At 42.5% G+C, this 23,100-nt stretch overlaps 1 protein-coding gene across 6 annotated transcripts in view; it reads right to left on the reverse strand.

Annotated features, from left to right (window-relative positions):
• Ide (insulin degrading enzyme) overlaps positions 1–23,100 on the reverse strand; it is a 118,135-nt gene that overhangs the window by 43,711 nt on the left and 51,324 nt on the right. For 5 of the 6 annotated variants that reach the window (XM_021631282.2, XM_060388820.1, XM_060388818.1 and 2 more), the window contains 8 exons: positions 18,063–18,247; positions 16,720–16,927; positions 14,453–14,622; positions 5,571–5,693; positions 2,679–2,791; positions 2,105–2,267; positions 506–598; positions 19–110 (listed from right to left, as the gene is read on the reverse strand). In XM_021631282.2, coding sequence (XP_021486957.1) covers positions 19–110; positions 506–598; positions 2,105–2,267; positions 2,679–2,791; positions 5,571–5,693; positions 14,453–14,622; positions 16,720–16,927; positions 18,063–18,222 — 1,122 coding nt within the window. In that variant the 5' untranslated portion in view covers positions 18,223–18,247. Of the gene's footprint in view, positions 1–18; positions 111–505; positions 599–2,104; positions 2,268–2,678; positions 2,792–5,570; positions 5,694–14,452; positions 14,623–16,719; positions 16,928–18,062; positions 18,248–18,572; positions 18,645–23,100 lie in introns of those variants that run through there. The other variant, XM_021631281.1, reaches the window with a different exon arrangement.

Here is a 23,100-nt window from a genome sequence, read left to right on the forward strand (position 1 = left end):
TTGGTGAAACAAAAGTACCTTGCACTCTTGGAAAACCCATTCTTGAGGTCCTTCTGCACGTAGCTTCTCAATGTATTGAAACATGTGCAAAATTATATCTTCAACGTATACTGGAAAAAAGGGGCACACTTAAAAATCATTCAGTCCTTGAATCCTTTAAGCGCTGGCTCACTCCTAAGGTAAGTCGGGGAAGTGTAGATGGTCCCTCTAGGAAACGGGAATCCTCACCTCCCTAAGGCTGGGTTTACATGTCCCACATACAGCCCTCTGGACTCGGGTAGATGACAGAATAGACAGTGGGGCAATAAATGAAAAGCCATGTATACATTCTACCAATATAAAATAAAATCAATTGTTAGGGGATAAGGGTTATCACAAACAAAGGCCAAGTTACACACGGGAAATACAATAGATAGAGCATATGAACTGAAGTGTTCGAGCTGTTTTTCAACAGGAAACTGACCTACGGCATGAGAAATTAAAAACAAATCCGGTTGATACTTACACAGCCCTTCTTCAGTTAAGTCCACATTAATGATGAAAAACATGAAGCCTCGGGCTCCTTCCTTCTGCCCACCAACCAGGGTGTTTACCCAGCCTGCGATATACAGAGAAAAAGACAAGTAAATGCGTGGTTGTTCTCCTCTGAAAGCTTGTATTTACTACTATGTGTGCGCGCAGACTGTGTGCGTGGCACAGTGTCAGAGCATAGTGTGGAGATCAAAGCAGAGTCAGTTCTCTGCTTCCACTTTGAGATGAGACTTGGAGATCAGGCTCAGGTCATCCGGCTGTGCCACAGTGTGCAAGCAAAGGTCAGAAGACAACTTTTTAGGCTGATTTTCTCATTCCAGCAGGAGGGTTCCAGGATGTGAATTTAGATCATCGGGCTGAGTGGGTCCACTTGTTTATTGGCTGAACCATGCCACTGGGGCCTGGGGAGGGATTGGTAGGGGTGTTGACTTTATCATCTTTTTTTTTTTCTGTTTTCATGTGTGCATGTGTGCTAATGCATGTTTGCGTGTGTACGGACACACAAGTGTGGGTGCACATACATGTAGGGGGCCAAGGTTGATGTGCGATCATCCTGGATCACTCTTCCACGGTATTCACTGAGGTAGTGTGCAGCCACCAAACCTGGACAGCAGTGACAAAACAAGTCTCCTAGCTAGTGTGTTCCGGAGCTGGAGTTACGAGCTGGGGAATCCAAACCCAGTCCCATGTTTGTATGGTAAGAGCTTTAACCACTGAGCCATCTCTCCAGCCCTGTTTTTTTTTTTTTGTTTGTTTGTTTGTTTGTTTGTTTTGTTTTTGGCATTTCTGAGACAGAGTCTGGCTATGTAGTTCAGGCTAGCCTGGAGCACCCTATGTAGCTCAGGCTGGCCTTGGACTTGCCGGGACTCAGGCGTGCACCACTACTACATCCAACTAACATCCATGGCATACACTTGAAGAAATTAACATGTGCCCTGCACGGAAAAGCTAGCTCAGAGAGCAAAGCAGTTCCGCACAGAACTAGACATGCGCAGTAGCACGCAGTAGGTCCTGACAGGGCTTTGGAAACCATTCTTTGTAGATTCTACACCTTTCTCACCTGATGGATTGAAGCAGATAAGGACACAACATGTACAGACATAGTTGGAAGGAGTCCACTGCAGGCTTTTCTTTATCGTTTCGAGACAGTCTCAGTGTGTAGCCGAGACTGGTCTTGAATTACGTAGCCCACACTGGCCTTGAACTGGTAACGCTCTTGCCTCAGCTTCCCGACAGGCAGGGTTACAGGGATGTGCCACTTCCCTCAGCTGGGCTCTTACTTTCTTAACCTCTACATCATTTAAAGCGTGGCTGAGGATACGGCTTGGGGTACATCACTTGCCTAACTTCTACAAAGGTCTGGGTTCAATTCCAACATGGGAACTTCTGAAAGAGTTCACTCCACTGATCAACAGATACTCGCGAGTAAAACAGATCTGTGAAAAGGAGCCCTAGACAAGAAGCTCACTACCAGGGACCACATTGCTCAAAACTCCAAACATCCAAACTTTCCTAGGTGACGTGAGTGAGAGATGGGGTTACTACATCCAGAACCGCTGACAAAGACACTTACCCTTTGACTTGAGCTCTGACAACAGGCTTCCCGGACCTTCATGCCCAATTAGATGACCAAGATAATGACCAGGATTGGATTTGTAGTACTGCTGAAGGTCTGGTATGGGAAATGTCACGTAAAGGTTCCTAATATCCTTAATGGGTACTATTTTATAAAGTTGCTGGGGAGAAAAAAAAAAAAAAGACAAATCACAAAATACTTGCTATATACAGAGTGAAATACTTACTAGTAATGAAGACTACTGCTTTTGGTTAAACTGCTGCCAGAGTGCAAAGAAGTGACCAGAAAGAGTTAGTAAATCGGGTTCTCGTTCAGTGCAATTTTATTATAATGGCTGAGTGATCCGGGCTTGGTGCCCTAGATCCTGAGACCGCTTTGGATACTTGCCGTCTGGCACTGATGACACTTTTAATAGCCTGCCAAGGTCACAGCTACCCAAACTATTCTTAGCATGCAAAGGCCAAAGCCTGTTGGTGCATTTTCATTGACACATATTCCTAACACACATAACATGGATTTGATTGCCATGACAGTTACGTTCGCAAATGAAAAACAGAACGTGTCCACCTACTTTAAGATGTTCTTCTTGGAAAGGGTGCTCAGGAAATTCAGGCAAAGGGACGTTTTTATTCTCTACTTCAGAAAATAACTTCACCACCAGATTAGTCAGGTCATCCAAAGTTTCTAAAAGAAACAAAGAAACAAAGATAGTGGGGCTGAAGCAATGGCTCAGAGGTTAAGAACACTTGCTGTTCTTCCAAAGGTCCTGAGTTCAATTCCCAGAAACCCCATGATGGCTCATAACCCTCTATAGTGAGATCTGGTATGCAGGCAAAAATCTGTATAAATAATAAATAAATAAATCTTTAAAAAAAAAAAGAAACAAAGATAGAAAATAGAATTTAACCAACTGGATACACAGACAGAATTTAAAGCCTTAGGACCTTCTGAAATGTCTCATGGTTTTAAAAGAAAAACATGAAAAAATAAAAGTCTCTGTAGCAAATAATGTCAAAGCGGTCAGAGCCTGCCAGTGCCTATACTGCGTCAAAAGCAACCCTGAGAGCTACGCCTCACTCAGTCACTTCTCCTATATAGACTCCAAATATCCAGACAGTCTTCATAATATATATTCTCATATATATTTGAACATATATTCTCCACATACGTTATCTTGCAATAAATTGAAGACAAATGTCAAAGACAACAGAACACGCAGCTGTGTTCCTGGCTGGCCTGGAGCTTACTTTGTAGGGCAGGCTGGCCTGAGATTCACAGAGATTCACTCGCCTCTGTTTCCCAAGTACTGGGGCTAAAGGTGTACACCACCACAACCAACTGCTTAGCTGTAGTTAGCAAAATGTGCACAGACAACAGGCAGACAGGGGATTGCTACGTGACAAGTGAATTCAAGAACAGATGGAGTATATCTGATGCAAAAGATGTCAGATGGCCAAGCATGGGGGCACACCCTCATCATCCCAGCGGGAGGCCAACTTTGGAGGGTTTTGAGTTCTAGCCCAGTCTGGGCTACTTATTTTAAGTGTTGCAGGAAAAAAAGAAAAATGTCAGGGGAGATCCTTACACATTGATGAAACATGAAACTCGAGGCACGGTGGGCTGCCAACTGTTGTGCCAACCATCAAGTATTCACGACAGTGAAGTCCTTAGAACAAGGTCCTACCAGGTAAGCGGAACTCTCCTGTTTCTACCCTTAAAGCACAAAACCACAGTGGGGCTTTTCTCTTTTTAAAAATATTTTACGAGTATTTTGCTTATGTGTATATGTGTGCCACACGCATGCCTGGTGCTGTGGAAGTCAGAGAGTATGTCAAGATTCCCTGGAACTGGAGTGATAGATAACTGTGATAGACACGGTGTGGGTGCTGGGAACTGGTCTCAGGTCCCCTGCAAGAGAAGCACTGAGCCACCTCTCCGGCCCCATAATGTAACTTTTTAAAGGTAAAGCATCTGAGTAATGCTGCCCAGTCCAACTTTCCCACTAAGCCAAGAGCAGGGCCCAGGAACCTGAGTCTCCTGACTCTGCGACACCAGTACTTGGCACTTCAGGGTCTACACTTGGTCATTACTTATTTGCCAAATGTTTGGATAGTTGGTGCTGCTACAACAGAGGAACAGCTACACCAAACCAGAAAACAATGTTTTTGTCCTTTTGTGGCATAGGCCCTTCCACATGGCTAGTCTTCTCTTGACCCTAAAGAAAAAGTGAGTCATCTATTAACCCTGTAAAGATGGTGGTTCCTCCTCACACCTCTGCATGTGAGGGCATCTCCACATCCCTCCGCTCTACTGAGCTCAGTGCAGAAGCCAGTTAGAAGTGATGTATATTGGCCAGGAAAATGAAACATCTGAGCCAGGCGGTGGTAACACACACCTTTAATCCCAGCACTAAGGAGGCAGAGTCCAGCCTGGTCTACAAAACAAATTCAGGACAACCTGGACTATTACACAGAGAAAACCGAAAAAAGATTTTAAAAAGATCCTTACTTTATCACTTCCACTAAATCATAAACACCTGAAGGCAAAGCTCATGTTTATTGCACCTGGTGCCATTAGCATTTATCCAAAAACATTGACCAAAATCATATATTTTTCTCTAAGATACAAAATAGCTTTTACATACCTATCATCCAGGACTGGGTTCCACATACCCACTAACACTAAATACTCTAGGCCTATATATCTTTAGCTAAGCAAGTGTGTAATTTTTGGCCTTCAACATCAAGGTAGACTATAGATTATGAGTCCTAACTGCTATACCACATCCAAGATACACTTTTAGTATCTGTTTTTCCATTTAGTCTGGTATCCAAGTCAAGTGTAACTATTTTAATTTTGAGCCAGGCTCCTATCTCTAATCTGAACACTTGGGAGGCAGGAGCAGGAGGAACACCACAAATTCAAGTCCAGACTGCTCTATACAGGGAGACCCTAACTCAAATAACAATAAAAATAAGTTGCTTTCACAGCGAGTAGGGCAGCGGAAGGTCCCACTTACCACCAACAATATGGAACAGCAGCCACATCCAAACCCATCACTACTCAAAGCAAAGTGAAAACAAAACACAACGATTTGACAGGGAAACAGCAAACTGTCACTGATCTACGCCCTGAAAATGAACCTTTGCTGCTAAAGACAACTTCCTCCGTCTAGTGTCCTCAACATTTTCATTTCATTTGCAGATTTTTAACTGCTATCAGCTCAAATCTTCCCTTGCTTTTACAGACTTAGAAAACCTAACAGCAATTCACATGGTCTTCAGGTCTCTCTAAACTTTTTGGAAGCCAGAGAGTTTGAGTGAAATCCCCATCTGCAGGGCATTTTTAAGACTATGAGCAAATAAATACCTATACCTCATCTCCTTCTAATACTTTGTAAATAGTCAAAATGGACAAGAAACAATAACCACTCCATGAATTGTCGAATTTTTTGAGTTCTTACCTCGACCTAAAACACAAACAGCCATCAGATTGGACGAATAATACGTAGAATGAAATTTCAGGAGCTCTTCCCTTACATCGATGCCTTCTTGGTTGGGTCGAGTCTCTAGAGTGTATTTGTTTCCTAAAAATGGATGAAAAGGTATTTCTTAGAAAAGGCGAAACTTTTGAACTGTCTAGTTTCATTGTTAGCTGGGCAGTGGTGACACATGCCTTTAGTTCTAGCACTGGGGAGGCAGAGGCAGGCAGACCTCTGAGTTTAAGGCTAGCCTGGTCTACAGAGTGAGTTCCAGGATAGCCAAGGCTACACAGAGAAACCCTGTGTTGAAAAACGAATAAAATAAAAATAGTTTCATTATTATGGACATGGCTGTATGATGAATTTAAGAAACTAGTACATACATTAGTAACTATGTTTGAATGTGAACTAAATAAACAAGGCAGGGCAATTCAGTAAAAATAGATTATTAATTTTATTTGTTTATTTGTGCATTTGAGGCAGGGCCTCTGTGTAGCCCCGGCTGCCTGGAACTCAATATGTAGACCAAGCTGGCCTTGAACTCAGAGGTCTGCCTGCCACTGCCTCTGAGTGCTGGGCTTAAAAGCATGCCTGCAGACTATTTCCAACTAGAGTTTTCCATAAAGAATTAAAAATGCTACATGAACGCTTTGCTTCTTGGGCTAGGCATGGTGGCATATGCCTACAATCCTACCAGTCAGGAGGCTGAGGCAGAAGGATTGCAAGCCCAGTGCAACAGTGAACCACATAATGAGCCTGAGGTCAGACAGTAAGACTTTGTCTCACACAACAGCAAACTCGCAACAACAACAGGACGTAGGTACTTGGAACACTTCTTAAATAAAATGAGATCCACTGGATCCACTGGCTTCCACTCACACGTGCATTAGTCCTCAAATCCCTGCGCACCCTATAATTAAACGAACAATCTCATTGGGGGAGCTTTTGGAAATTTACCAACTTACTCGTGGAAAGAGAAGAACAAATTTACTATTTTGAGAGGAAACATTAAGTTTGTGGTGTGAATTCTCACGGGTCTCACCTAAATTGAGAAGAACGGGAAGTGGTGTTATTCTTACAGCTGTCAAGGGATGTACAGGGTGTGCTGGTGCACGCTTTCTGAGGAGAGTTAGGGTAAAGCTGCACGTCAGCATCAGTGACATTCTGTGATAGTGACCTTGTAAGTTAGGGACTGCTGCCGCAGTGAAGCATAAGAAGGAATCCTGGTAATGTGCATATATCACACAAAGAGATGCATGTATTCCAAATGGTAAAGAAATAAAATAAAATAAACACTATGTTTAGAGAAGTAGAGAGGAAAGTAAGGTCCTGGTGACCTTTTCCCACCCAAGGACCCACATGTAGAGACCAATGTGAATACAGCTAAGACAACAACCAGCAGGTCAGTCTCTAGACACACACTGTCCTAAATTAGTGCTAATGGAGCTGGGTCATTTGTACCAAATCTGTGATTGTGACTGCTACCTGGCTCTATCAATACTAAAGCCCAAGCTCTGGACCGAGGGATGCTGACTTTCACCCGAGGTCTGCTGGGAGAAAGTCCTGCCTTGCCTGGCATTTGGAACAGTCAGGAATTCTTGTCCTGACTCTGTCAGGTGAAAACTGAGCTAACTTTGGGAAGGCCTCCAAACACCTCAAAGGAGTCACTTTCCTACTGTGAGGCGGAGCTTAAGAGAGGAGGAGGGCTGGGGATGCGGCTCAGTGGGGGAAAGGGCGTGTCTAGCATGTGCACTGCACATCCTCAACACAAGGAAAACCACGTGATGTGTATGTGAAGAGGGTTTTGAAAACTATGAAATCCAGTAAGTGCAATATATATTTTTTATTGTAACAATCATCTTAAGTTTTAGTTAATACAAAAGAGTGCACAAACTTAGTGCTAACGTGTTACATGTTTTCATTGTAACAACTTTTTGAAATTGTATTGAAGACAACAAAAAAAATTTTTAAGCCTATAAACAGTACTAGTAATCCAAATGCTAATTTTTGAGAAAATAAAGCTGACATCTCTACACATTCGGAGGCCAGCAACATATTTCTTCTGCTGTGAGGAATCACTGTGATGTTTCAGATATCTCTCTTAGAAACTATAGGGTGTCTCAGGGCTGGAGAGATGGCTCAGAGGTTAAGTACACTGGCTGCTCTTCCAGAGGACTTGGGCTCAATCCTCAGAACCCACATGGCGGCTTACAGCTGTTAGCAACTGTTGTCCTAGGAAATCTGACACCCTCTTCTGGCCTCTGTGGCCAGCACACATGTGGTGCACAGACAGTCATGCAAATAAAGAACTATACACATAAAGATAAATAAAAATCTATTTAAAAAAAAAAAGAAACTATAGGTGTCTCCAACTACCTGTGTATTTAAAATAATACAGGTGCTCTGACAGAGGCCACAGTGACAACACAACCATGACAGGCCTCAGCGCTCTGATGATCCGGGGTGAAAATCATTTTGCTCGTGCTAATATCAGCTACAGTCAGTTGGAACATTAGAGATTTTTTTTTTTTAAGCAATTTCTTGGGACTAGAGATATGGTCCAGAGGACCTGAGTTCAGTTCCCAGACCTACATGGTAGCTCACAACTATCCAAAACTCCAGTCTCAGAGGCTCTGACACCTTTTTCTGATCTCCTTGGGTATTGGGCACACTTATGCACATAAAATGCATCAAAAAATTTGAATCCTTTCGTCTTGGTATTCTAATAATCCTGGAAGATACTACAGATTTTTTATGCATATAAATTTTCCTAGAAAATTGAAAAGGGCAAATCCATTATAAGGAGCTAAGTATACCCAAGTATAAGATGCACGTTATAAAAGAGGACTTCAAGAGAAATCTCCTGTCATCAAGAAGCACCTCTACACTCAATTGATTCTGTTCTTGTTTCTAGTAAAATTTCTACCCGCCCATAGGTATACATCCCCAAAAGAAGAGCAGGATGAAGAGTGCTACTCAGCGAAGGATTACTTGTTGAGTAGGCATGGAGCTTTGAGGTCTATACATAGCATCATAAAACAAAGGAATAATAAATGAATGAATGAATGAATGAATGAATTTTTTAAGCAGGGCAGTGGTAGCACACGCCTTTAATTCCAGCACTTGAGAGGCAGAGGCAGAACAATCTCTGAGTTTAGACTAGCCTGGTCTACTGAATGAGTTCCAGGACTGCCAGGGCTACACAGAGAAAACCTACTTTGAAAAACCAAAACAAAATAAATGCCCTAAAGCAGCTTAGGTCTGATGGCCCACTGATCCCAGCGCGGCTAACCTGTACCTTTACTTTGCTTCTGAACACAATCTTTAACTACTTGGGGAAAAAAGGAAGGGGACGAAGAGGAATAATACCAAACCCATGGAAAAGCTTAGGGAATAGCAACAATTAAGTCAGTTAAAATACATCGAGTATTTCTATATCCACAAGTGCATTGGGACACTCAAAAAAACAAATTAGTGACCTGTGAAGGATGGCAGGGAACCAACACACCATTTTGAAAACTGGTAAGTTAACATAATGAATCAAGCATTTGTCCTGCTTTTGGTGCAATAAATTGTACCACTGGCCCACTGAACAGTAGAAAAGGAGTTTTTCTATTTATCTCATCTACAACTCATCAACAGAGAATGAATAGTAGAATTAAGAAAATCAGAACTAGGGGAAGGAGGGAAGGCATCAACGATCAAAATTTACTGTTTCACAGAGGGACAAATAAACACTGCATGCCCAATGGAAGAACACCACTACCTATTATAAAATCGTCATGTTAAAAAGTCAAAGGCACAAAGCTGACACTAGCCCAGCATGGGCACTGCTTGCCTCTGTGACTGGCCCAGTTGGCAGAGGCTGACGCTGCTGTCATCACTGCCTTAGGCTGCTATCACGGCTGGCACATCACCGAATATTTGCGCTGACCTTTGTAAAGACTTAAGAGAAAGCACTGAGTGACCACCGAAGGAAAGACCTCATCCTAGGGTACCATGTGCCCCAGGCTAGCCTCAAATTCTCTATGTAGCTGAGGATGACCTTGAACTCCTGACCCTCTGGCTTCCACCTCACAAATGCAGCAATTACAGGGTACACCATCAACATACCTCCATATTTTTAATAAATGGCTCTCAAAATAATGTTTCTTTGCTATAACCCTGTATTGATAGGACACTTCATTGTAAGTGGCTTTCAGAAAGTGGCCTTGACCCATATGCCTGTGACAGGAGGACAGACCTTCGGCTCACAGCAGCCTAAGGGAACGTGGACATGTTCTGATATCTCTGCTGGCCACAGATTTTGAAAGAAACATAGCTCTTTGCCTCTGTGGAGACCAGCAGACTAAAAATTGGTATTTGTGGTTATATAGGTGTTACATCGTTAGTTCTGGCAAAATACAGAAGAGTGAATAAAAATGTCTTTAGCTGCTGGGATAGCTGCATGAACAGAAGGCACAAGGACCTATCAGGAGTACTCTGACTGGAGGTGCTACAGGCTGCTCAGTGCATGGAAACCTCTCCTCTTCCTTCCCTACCTACAGCGAGTGAAGAAGTCCTGTCAGAGGAGCCGGCTCCTGAGGAGCCTTGTTCTCTCTGTCACTGTTTGCTGCCTCTAGGCATGGCCTACTATGTCAATAAAATACAGCCTGAACTGGTATATTAAAGGAGCACAGGAGAAATGAGACAAACGCCTGTGTCTGGCCCCTCTTGATTTTCCTGTGTGGGGCGGTGAGGGCTGTTCATTTTCTTCTGCGTGTTTGCCTTTTAGAGAAAGGATGTGTTCATTTCAGCTTCCCAACACAGCCACATGCACTGCATTCTACGTTACCTCTGACTTGACTTGATTTCTAAAGAAAATCTACCCTCAGTCTTATTCACTCAAACATGGTAATGAGGCTGGCTGTGGTGGCACAGCCTTTAATCCCAGGACTCAGGGTGCAGAGGCAGGAGCAGCTCTATTAATTTCAGGCAGGCTTGGTTTATGGAACAAGTTTCAAGCCAGCCAAGGCAATAGAGTATGACAACGTTTCAAAAATAAAATTAAAAAGGCTTTGAGATAGAAAGCATAGGATCAGGAATGAACAGCTCTGCATAGCATTACACTGGGGGTCTTTTTTGTTTTGTTTTGTTTTGTTTTGTTTTTTCGAGACAGGGTTTCTCTGTGTAGCCTTGGCTGTCCTAGACTCTCTTTGTAGACCAGGCTGGCCTTGAACAGCGATCTGCCTCTGCCTCTCGGAGTGCTGGGATTTACAGGCATGTGCCACCGCTGCCCGGCTTACGCTGGGTGTCCTAAGTCTTTATGAATGGCTGCACTGCAGAAGTGGAACTCTGACCCTCAAGCTGTATGTGTGGCTGAAGGCCTCCTTTGTTGATGATTCTGCAATGTAAACTCATGTTCCTGGATCATTATGAAAGAGCACGATGAACTGGCCATTGAGCGGAACCGGAAAACGCTTGTGGTAGAGCTACTGGTTCTGACCTCAGCACAAAGCCACTTAAGCTTCTGCTGACTGGATTGCTGCTAGAATTAAAAATCAGGGTAGAATCGGCGTGCCCGCGATTAGGAAACAGGGTGGGATGGGCATGCCTGTGACTGATCTTCCCCACTCTGTATATATCTGGTATTGAAGCTTTTTTTTCTCACTGGCTTTATCCTATATTAAAGAGCTGGTATAAAATTTCTGCCTATCCCCTTCAGTTAAATTAAAACAAAATTAATTATGCTTGGTCCACATACAGCAAAAGAAGAGCTGGTTTGCTGACGCATTTATTGAGTGGGTATTGTGTGGGTGTGTGGGTGTGGCCAGAGCACAACATGCAGGGGTTACCGCTCCTCTTCCGCCACGCTTCCCAGGGATCAAACCCAGGTCAGGCGTGCCCAGAAGTGCCTTGCCAGGCTACACCATCCCGCTGCCCCAACAGCTGGTTTTAGAATGGAATACACTACAACTCCGGTTCACACTAGATTCAGAGTAGAAGCTTTGTAACTAGTTTCTCATTTCTTTGTGAATCTAATCAGATCTGGGGGCTCAGCAGTTAAGAACCCAAGTGGGGTTCCTAACACCCCTATCGGGTGACTCACAACTGCCTGTCATTGCAGTTGCAGAGGACCTGACACCTTCTTTTTGCATCCACAAGCACTCACACACAACACAGAACACACATATACACACATATATGATGGTCAATATTCATAACTGTTATGTTTAAAATTAATTATTCTGTTGGGAATGGTAGCACACACCTCTAAACCTACCACTTGGGAGGCAGAGACAGTTGGATTTCTGTGAGTTCAAGGGCAACCTAGTCTACACAGTGAGTTCCAGGACAGCCAGGGCTATGTAGAGAAACTCTATGTCAAAAACAAAACAAAAAGATTAGTGATTCCTTTAAAATACTGATTTCTCTGTATTTTAGTCTCTGTACTCATCACCCAGTAATACCACCAATAAACATATTTATAAATTCAGGTCTGGAGAGATGGCTCAGAGATTAAGAACACTGGCTGTTCTTCGAAAGGTCCTGAGTTCAATTCCCAGCAACTACATGGTGGCTCATAACTATCTATGATGAGATCTGGCCTGCAGGCATACGTGCAGGCAGAATACTGTATAAATAACAAATAAATCTTAAAAAAAACATAATCGTAATTTTTTTACAAAATCAACAACTGCCATTTTGTGTGAACATAGAAGAGTTAGGATCAAAATGGATAAAGATGTAGCAAAAGACTTCTGGGAAATAATGGAGAAAAACCTTGCTATTGGCCATAGCAATGACTTTTTTAATATCATATCATAGATTCAAGGTACATAAGCAAAATAAATACATCTAATAAACCTTTACAAAGAAGAACAACAACAACAACAAAAAGCAAAATGAAAAGGCAACCTACGGTCTGGTAAAAAAAAAAAAATGCATATAGCAGACATACTAATGAGTTAAGACCCAAAATTTACAAAGAACAACTCCAAGGCAGAAAAACAAATAGCCTGATCAAATTCTGGGCAAACGAGGCCAGATGTAGTGGTGTTTGCCTATAACCCCAGCTCAAAAGGCCAGTCTGGACTGCATATTGAGTCTGAGGCCAGTGGGGGCTACATGAATAACACACAGCTGTAATCACAGTACTCAGGAGGGTAAGGAAGAAAAACTGTGATCTCGAGGCATGGACTAAACAGCGGACCCTGTCTCAAAACACCAACCATACATAAACCAATAAATAAAACACTCTGGGTAAAGAAAATACTTGTTAACACAGCATTCAATAAAAACCATCAAGGTGGGAGGAAGAAGAAAGAAAGAGATGATGATCTTGGACAAACATGCCTGATTGGAGAAATCCTGGGAAATCCTGGGTTTGCCTTGCTTGCCTCCCCATCAGAACTTTAACTGTGCTAGTGCAGACAATACCTTACATTCTCAGAAATAAAAAATAAATAACTTGTCAACTGACAAAGTAAACATGGCCCCATTTCTAATCCTGGAAGATTACCTAACAACAATTAAGAGAAGTGTTGCCATAGCACAAACACAGCCCCACCTGTAAGCCCTCCCACTTCTTCTGGTCCAGCCATGTGTCAAGCAGGGCCAGCCACCCACTCTGACTTCCTCTTTATCTCCTTCCCAGGTGACTATACCCAGCTGCTCTCAGTGTCTAAGGGGTTATGGACTGGAGAAACAGACCACTCAAGAATGTTCTACATCTTCTCCTTTCCTGCTCCCAGCCTGCTTATGAAGATTTTCAACTGTTCCCACTTTAGTTTCTGTGGACAGGGAAAACAAGAACCCACAATCAAATATCAAACATGGAAGAGCAAAGACTTTCAATTTATCAAAAACTATAGAACTAAAACCAAAGGTCTGTATAGAAAGAAGAGGAAAAGCCGTGTGGAGACCTACCAGGGATTCAAATTTAAAAAGAAATGTGGAGCCAGGCAGTAGTGACACACACTTTCAGTCCCAGCACTCGGGAGGCAGAGGGAGGTGGATCTCTGTGAGTTTGATAGAGGCCAGCCTGGTCTAGGAAGAGAGATCCAGGACAGCCAAGGCTACACAGAGAAACCCTACACAGGACAGCCAAGGCTACACAGAGAAAAAGAAATGTCGAGGTCAGGCCTGTAACCCCAGGAGGGTTAAGGAAGGAGGTCAGGAAGGAGGATTACCCATTCCCCTCTACACAGTCTGATAAAAACAGCCTGAGATACAAAAGACCCCATTTTAAAGAGAGAGAAAGAACAAAAGAAAGAAGGAAAGAAAGAGAGATAGACCAGAGCGGGAGAGGGAGAGAGGGAGGGAGGGAGATTTCGGTACAGTTAGGAAGTCACTATGCTGACCTTTCTAACTATAACTTCTATAAAGACCTATTTCTGCAGTTAGATAAATTTCTCTAGGAAACAGTATCTAAGCTTAAAGACATTAATGTAGAAAATAAGCAAATGTGTAAGTATACAAAACACTATATTATCATTGCTTTATATTTTATAATAACTCAAGCATCTTTAAAAGCATAATAACCTTCTGGGTAACTGCCTGTAACTCCAGCAGGTAGGGAAGCTAAAGCAGGAGGACCTGAAGTTTGAAGCTAGCTGGGGCCACAGAGCAAGACCCAGTGTCAAAAAACAAAACACAAACAAAAACAAAAAACAAAGAGTCAAGAATGTTTGCCTAGCATGACTGAAGCCCTGGTTAGTACGCATACGCGACTCTTAACTGTTCTGCTCCTGAAATACGGAGAGACTCCTACTTGAATGGGATTCAAGCTGGAACAAAAAAAAATTATCAAACCGCTGTAAAGGGTACCCGAGAGATTCAATAAGCTCAGTGAGGGCAGCAGCTGATAGACGATGTTGACAAACCTGTCCCAAATTTGCTAAAGGGGTGTTTGGGATTCCCTGTGGCCTTTTCCAACTGGAAGAGTCTCCAGGCGTCGTTCATCACATTCTTCTCATGCTCCGAGTCAACTGCATTTACCTCTCTGTCTTTACAGCTTGCATCAAACAAGGGGCACAGGAAAAACTGGGCAAACCTAAAAACATGAAACAGAATTACCAACTGGAGAGCTCTGATTTTAAAAGATCGGCTTTTAAAATATTTTTGAAACCTATTAGATAATTAATAAGAATTCCATAAGATAAGAAGAAGTTAGGGTTGAGGACATAGCTCCAGAGATGGAATACTTGCTCTGAATGCACAAGACCCAGGAAAAAATTCAGGACTGTGAGTGGTGGCACACACCTTTAATCCCAGCACTCGGGAGGCAGAGGCAGGCGCTAGAGGCCAGCCTAGTCTACCTAGTGAGTTCCAGGACAGCCAGGGACATAGTAGTACCTTGTTACATGAGAGAGAGAAAGATAGAGAGAGACAGAGAGAGCATTATTCTAAAAAAAAGGAATATAAAAAAAGTTCTAAGTAATAGAAGAAAAGTACAATATTGGATATATGTATATGCAGGTGTTGATTTCTCCAGAGATGCTAAAATTAGTGAAACTATAAATATATTACCATCAGGATGTCAAAACTGACTTTAAGAGACAACTGTAGTCCCCTTAAGATTTGCAGAGTGACATGGCTATGAAATTTAAGTTTCCTCAAAAGGGGGAAAAAGCAGTTGAAAAAGAGTTAGCAGTGTGACTGTCAAATCTTAAATGTATAGCCAGTGAGATGGATCAGCATATAAGTGCTTGTTTTGTAAGCCTGACAACCTATGTTTGAGCCCAGGAACCCAGAGTAGAAAGAGCAAATTAAATCCCAAATGCTGTCCTCTGACCTCTGAATATGCATCAAGGTATGTGTACATTCTCCACCTCCAATGCACGCATCAGGAACATACACAGACACACAATAACCAGTACACACACACACACACACACACACACACTACACCAGTACACACATCACATATATGCACATACACATTTACACACTAACACATATCCTACACATATATCACACAGCTCACAATACATACACACAAATAATTTTTTAAATATTTTTTAAAACCTGAAATATACAGCCCACAGAGCAGTCTCATTAAAACTCAGATACCTCAGGACAAATTAAGTGACTGAATTTTAAAAGGTGTGATTTAAATTTTAGAAAAACTTTAATTAACAGGAGAAAAATAGGGCAATGAAAAACCTCAAGTATGTCACAGCAGTCTGACTAACTCATGTTTATGAGCTCTTATGAAATAGTAAATAGTCTATGACTTTTTTTAACAAGCAGCAATTCAACAAATAACACGGTATGCAGCTCTAACATAAGCAACCAATATGCCTTTCGTGAGTCCACAGGACTACTCCTCCAGAAGTCCTGAGTTCAATTCCCAGCACCCACATCATCTATAACTGTAGTACTATGGTATCTGATGGTAAATTTTTGCACATTCAGAAAAAATATCCATTTACATACATAAGATACAAGTAAAGGTTCCTGCCACCAAGTCTGATGAGCTGAGTTCCATCCCCAGGACCCATATAGCGGAGGATGACAGGGGACTCCCACAAGCTGTCCTCTGAATTCTACATGCATCCTAAGACATGTGCATTGCCCCCATATACACACAAGGCAAATACAGGTAATTTTAAAATTTTAAATAAAAAATTGCACTGTGAGCCTTCGCCACAAAAATGGGTGCTGGAACCAAATCCAGTTCGTTACAAGAGCAACAAGCATTCTTACTGCTGAGCCATCTCCCCAGGCCCTGTCAGAGGTCATTCTTTACCATGTGCTAAAGATGCGAGGCCAGATAGAATGAGAAGGGCTAGTGAGAACTTTATAGGTCAATATAATATTTTATAGGCCCAAAGGCCAGTTTACAGTTGTGTCATTATTTTCTTTCTACCATGAAGTAAATGTGTGACATCTCTCATCACCTTTTCTGTTTTATAAAAGTGTGTGAGGGGGATGCGGGAGGCACAAACACATATGTATATGCTAGCTCAAACTCAGGTCAACTAGACTGGCGGCAAGGGCCACCCCCCCACTGACCACCAGCCCTACAATATCTTTGTGAAACTATAACACGGTGATGTCATCTTTGCAAAAACAGTAATTACTATTTTTAGTAATGTGAGTAACTGTACAAAGTTCAGTAAGTTGCAAGGCATTCAGTATGTATTACCTGTCCAGGGCTCCTTCCAAATGTTCGTGGGAAACATCAAAATAGTAATTAGTATGTTCTCCACTAGTAAATGCATTGGAACTTCCAGCGTGTTCACTGAGAAACTGGCTGTATTCGTTTTCTTTAGGATATTTCTTGGTTCCCAAAAACAGCATATGTTCGCAAAAATGACTTAAGCCAGGAATATTTGGAGGGTCTGACAATGAACCTGAAAGAGAAAATTTTGACATTCTTAACATGACAACATGAAGAAGAGTTAAGTGACGGTGCTCTGAAATGGTATTACTTAGAAGGCAAACAAGACCTAGACTCTAGTTCCTATGGACCTCACTTAGGGGGTTAACACTGGGCCTGTGTGATGTCCCTGGGGAGCCTGATTTGAGGAGTAACGGTTTTTAATTTCCTGTTTGCTGCTGTTTTGAGATAGTCTCTCTATGTACCCCACGCTGGTCTTAAAACTTGCAGTAATTCTCCTGCCTCCGACTCCCAGTTGCTAGCGTTAAAAGTATGAGCCACACACCCAGCAAAGCTGTGAGACGTACACAGAATACTTCACTTCTCTTGTTATTTATATATTCCTATCTTAGTCCCTCAAATACAAATTAGTATTTGCAGTCTGGTCTACACATTGAGTTCCAGGACAGCCAGGGCTACACAATAAAGACCCTGTCTGAAAAGCAAAACAAAACAAAAACAAAGAAAGAAACCATTATTACAAAGCACTTCATTAAATGTAAGCAGTAATTATTGTTCAATATTACCTTATTTCCCCAATATTAAAATGTCATTGAATTAAAGCTTTTATTTAAAAAAAAACACTAAAAGAAATATTTTTCCTATTAAGGAAATACATGTGTAGGAGATAACTGTACTAAAGTGACATTACATACAGAAGAAATGTGAACACAAGAATCTATAAAATTGCAACTAGATACACCAGAGAAAATAAAAACGAGCTTAAACAATGGATGGAATGAACTTCTTTGCTGCTAAATCACCTATGCTGGGAACCTAATAGGACCCTACTAGATGTGTTCCAGGCTAACCTAGGCCAATAGTGAGACTCAGAACATCACAAGCAGGCATGGAGGCTTATGTCTATAATCCCAGCAGTTGAGAGGCAGGAGGATCATGCCAAATTTGAGAACAACAGCAGCAACACAGTGAATTTTAGGTTGCTTGGGCTATAGAGTAAGGCCCTGCCCCCACACAAAACCAAAACAAACAGCAAAGTTATAAAAACAGTAAGAAAAAACAGAAATGTGATAACTATAGGGTTCTTACACCCAGCACCGCCTATCAAACGCTAATGCCATTGGTTCATCCACAAGAACAGACTGTACCTATGTGCACATCGAGAGCTGCTGATGACTTGTCCGTGGTCGGATCACTGATGAGAAGCACTTTGATGCCATTGGCCAGCTCTAGTCCACGATATTCTCGTTTGTCTTCAGGAGACTTGACAATCTGGTCTTCTATTTTCTGGATGGCCGGATTATTCATTGTGCTGTACGTCTTTTTTTGGAAACTAGAAAGAAAAGGATATCTGCTAAGTAGTGACTATGAAAGAAAGAAAGAAAGAAAGAAAGAAAGAAAGAAAGAAAGAAAGGGTGGTGGTGGTTCATGTCTTTAATCCTAGCACTTGGGAGGCAGAGGCAGGTGGATCTCCAAGTTTGAGGCCAGCCTGGTCTACACATTGAGTTCTAGGTAGCCAAGGCTACATAGAAAAACCTTATCTCAAAAACCGAAAGAAAGAAAGAAAAAAGAAAGGAAGGAAGGAACGAAAGAAGGAAGGAAGGACATCAAGCTAATTCACATAACATCATCCAAAAACAGAAAACAAAGCAAGACACCTGGCTGTGGCTTCTGCTGCCGAGGCTGACCTGGCTCACACACAGCTCAGCCTGCTCTCCCACTGAGCCTGGAAGGAAATGCTTTATAGGCTACTTACAGGGTGTAGCCATCCCGCCTCTCCGCCTCACCCATCTCCCAGAGGGAGTTGCTCTGTGGAGCCAGCTTTGTATGTAGAGGAACACGTCAATGGGGACTTGACACAGGACGTGCTGGTCAGTGTGCTCCTACAGTTGGGTTTTCAATGACCAGTAACTACTTTTGTACACCTTCAAAAGGTATCTCCCAGAGAGTAAGGTGAGATGTTGTTTAAGAATCTTTACTGAATCAGTCAAATGCTCAGCCTGATGGATTCCACGATAAGGAGCCTCTGAGCCTCACACACATGTAGTCAGAACAATGCTGTAAAATATTCTAAAGCAAGACAAACAAGCTGCCTTATGAAAGCAAAAAAAAGCCAAGACAAGAAACAAATGAAAAGTCAGGAAGCTCCCAAGTGATTTTTGTAATCTGCTGAAGCACTGACTGCCAGGACAGGAGCAGTCTAGACATCTTATCTTTCAAAGGGCTTCCTTGGGCAAGTCTCCCTTCTTCTCCAGGAAGGCTGGAGACAATAAAAAAAAAAAAAAGCCACCAGCAACTGGGACCCTACAGGGTGTTTGTCGGGGCTGGTACAATGAAGGAATTTCGGATTTGGGGTTTTGAATAGGTTGATTTGATGTTGTTTTTAAGGTAGTATAGATGGTATTTTTGTCTAGCTAGGAACTGCTTATGAACAAAACATTAGACCGCAAACAGTCACTAGTTCACATAACAAATCAGGTAAAGGCAAAACCACATCTGAAACTGTGGAGAAAAGAATGAACCCACGCGGGTTCCCTGGCTTCCTACTTAGACAAAAGACTGACAGCCAGGGCTGCTGATGTAGCTCAGAGGTTGAACACTGTGCAGAAGGCCCTGGGCTAGATCATCCACACTAAGGCAATAAAAAACAGAGTACTGACCAAACAGCCAGGCCTAAAGACGAACCACAGGGACCACAAATAGGCTAGCAATTACTTGGACAAAATATTGTGCTAAAACCTCACGACACGGTTTGCAAGATGACTCAGTGGCTACGCCCTTGCCACGTAGGCATGAGAACCCGGGTTCAGATCCTCAGAGCCCATGTAAATGTCAGGTGGGTGAGGCGGCTCACCTGTAATTCCAGCCTATGAAGGTGGAGCCTGGAGATCCCCAGATCAAGCTGGCTAGTCTGACTAGCCACATGGAAACTCTGGGTTCGGTGGACAGACCTCCTCACTTCATCCAGGAAGATTCCTGACATCAGTCTCAGGCTTCCATATACACAGGCACACAGCTGCATGTTCACCCCCACAAATACACCTGTGCCCATACATATGCAAAGCATGCATAGATACACCCATGCTACACATGCATGTGAAAATAGTGAAGGGGAGCCTCAGGCAATAAGAGAAAAGTCTAACCTGGTTTTTAACAGAATGGCTTTCTCTCTAAAATTATATATAATTATGTATGTAACCAGAATAAAAGCTGATAAACCAAAGAGACTTGCTATAACACAGTCTTATGTATCTTCTTTTCAGAAATGATATTTGGATTTTGTTTTTTCGTTTAAGATTTATTTATTATTTATGCAGCATACCAGAAGAGGGCACCAGATCTCACAATAGACTGTTAGGAGCCACCATGTGGTTGCATGGGAATTGAACTCAGGACCTTTGGAAGAACAGCCAGTGTTCTTAATCTCTGAGCTGTCTCTCCAGCCTGATATTTGGATTTTGATTGGTTGAGCTTTGTTTTGTTTTTCTAAAACAGGTTCTTTTTCCACAGCCCAGGCTATCCTCAGATTCACTAGCCTCTTGTCCCAGCCTTCCAACAACTAAGACTACCATGCTCAACTGCTATTTGTAATCTTAAAGATCAATATTATAAGTAATACTAAATGTATAACACTGCTTTTAAAAACCACATAATGCAGGACTAGAGAAATGGCTTTGTGGTTAAGAAGACTTGCTGCTCTTCTAGAAGACCCAGGTTTGGTTCCCAGAACCCACCTAGTGGCTCACAACTCTGGTTTCGATTGATAAGCCCTCACTGGCCTCTGCAGACACTAGGCACACAAGTGGTGCACAAATAACATGCAGAAAACATACACATATAAAACAAACAAAAAGGTTAAGCCATATCACGCTTTATACAGGCAGTGCTAAAACAGCATTGCCCTGTTTAGAATGCAAATGCCTTCCTTAAAAAACCAAAAAAAAAAAAAAAAAAAAAAGGCTGGAGAGATGGCTCAGCAGATGACGGTGCTTGCCACCAAAGCAACTAAGTTCAACCCATGGAACCCTAGGAGCACACCAACCTCTGCCAATTGCCCTCTGCCTCTGCCTCTGCCCCTTAGCACACACTTATCCTCTCACATACACACAAAAAAATAAGGTGGAAAATGACTAAAGGAGATACTCAGCATCAACCTCTAGCTTCTACACACACACACACACACACACACACACACACACACACACACACACACACGTGCGTTTTAGAGGGAAACAAGGGCAGTAATTTGGAAGTGAAATGGCTGTTTTGAGAGTGGGGTTGTGTGTGTGTGTGTAACAGGGTCTCCTGTAGCCACCAGCCCAGGTAGCCTCACACTAGAATATATAGCTGATGATGATACTGGATGATTCCTGATCGTTCGGTCCGGCTTTACCACCCAAGTGCTGGGATTTCAAGCTGGCACCAACAAGTTCCACCACGCCCCAGCGAAATCCCATTACTAACAACTATTTCCTATGTCAGTAACCGTAAGGCAACTTTATTGCCAAAGAAAGATGAATATCTGCATACAAAGTCTAAAAAAGTCTTTGTGACAAAACACTCGCCTCTAAATAACAAAGACCTGGAGTTAAAGACTCCAAAAAAAGGGCACAAGTAAACTTAGGTAACAAGTCTAGGAAACTTGATTCTCAAAAGACACATTTGTTTAGAAGTAGCAAATACCGTCAGTACATTGTTTCAAAAACTTGGAGTTCAACATAAAATCACCACTTAAAAGTGTTACTTTTTCCAGGCAGGAGTAGTGGCTTACCCTACAATGTCAACACTCTAGGCTGAGGCTGGCGGTTCGAAAGACCAGCAGCGGTTAGATACCAAGGCTCCCCCGACTATGTCCCAAGACCCTCCCCCAAAATGCCCCTTTACCCCGCCCAACTCACCGCCGGATCTCAAAAAGCCTAAACAAACAAAAGGAATTCAAGAGTTAGGAGTGTGGCTAAGCTGTAGGTGCCTTCCCTATCAGGCACAAGGACTCACTGTCCTGCTCTGGGGCGGGGTCTTGGAAAAACTACATTCCAACTTAGTGGCAGCAAGACTGTCTATCAAAAAGAAAAGAGAAGACGTGTTATAGGGGAGACAATACTCTTAACTATGCTATCAAATAACGGCCCCCAAAGGAAAACTTGAGGGGGGAGGCAGGGAGATACGCACAGACATGAATTCCTTTAAGCCTAGAGCTTGGTGGTAGGCATGCCGATCTTTGTGACTTTGAGGCTAGCCTGGTCTACATATGGAGTTCTGGGCCAGCCAGAGCTACATAGTAAGACACTGTCACAAAGCAAAACAAACAAATAAAGGTGGTAACAAGCAGCTCAGTGTGCAGCAGGCCCCACGCCTCAGCCTGCCCAGCAAGCTTCCACCACAACAGAGCCAGGCTGCTAAGGCGGCCTTTCTTTAAGTGGGAGCCAAACCTAAAGGAATTTTACTTCCCCTACCATCATTTACACACAGCTTCTGCTACTTAACTAGCCCCAAGGCGTTCGATTTAGGAGCTGCAAGGATTGTACGGTGATTTGAAACGGTGATGATGATGATGATGATGAGACACTTCCCTCTAATGCACGCCAGTTCAGAAGATGGATTCAGCTCACCTTAATGGTACCAACTGTCTACTTCTCTGGGAGGTTAAAAACATTAAAAGCGGGTAAGGAAGAACTTAAGCCTGTCAGCCCAGCTTTCAGGGAGTGGACAGCGGTTTTCAATTTCCCCTGTCCAGATTCAAATTTTGTTTAAAATAAAAAGTTTAAAATTTGCCAGGCACTTGGATTCCTAAAATCAGGTAGGCCAAAGCAGGATGAACAAGGGTTAGAGGCCAATCTGGGTTATCCTGTTTTAACCTGCACACACAGTAAGACAGAAAATAGGCAGAAGAGATGCAGAATTCCAGGAGACTGACAGTTCCAGGCCCAGCAAACACTATTTCTAGGTGACTGGAGTCCATCCCAGACATGGCTGTAAGCATTTGGACACTGAAGTTGTACCTAATTCACATCCTTGTGTAACTGAGAAGAAAGATGCAAACTTATTTTCTAGGCACACATTAAAACCAATTCAACTCCTTTTAGACCTTTGTACACAGAATCAAGAATAGCTAAAAAAAAAAAAAAAAAAAAAAAAAAAAAAAAAAAAAAAACCCTTCCCAGCTAGTAATGCTGTATATCAAATACC

Source organism: Meriones unguiculatus, chromosome 1 (genome assembly GCF_030254825.1).
Source record: "Meriones unguiculatus strain TT.TT164.6M chromosome 1, Bangor_MerUng_6.1, whole genome shotgun sequence".
In the NCBI taxonomy this organism is placed as follows: Eukaryota; Metazoa; Chordata; class Mammalia; order Rodentia; family Muridae; genus Meriones; species Meriones unguiculatus.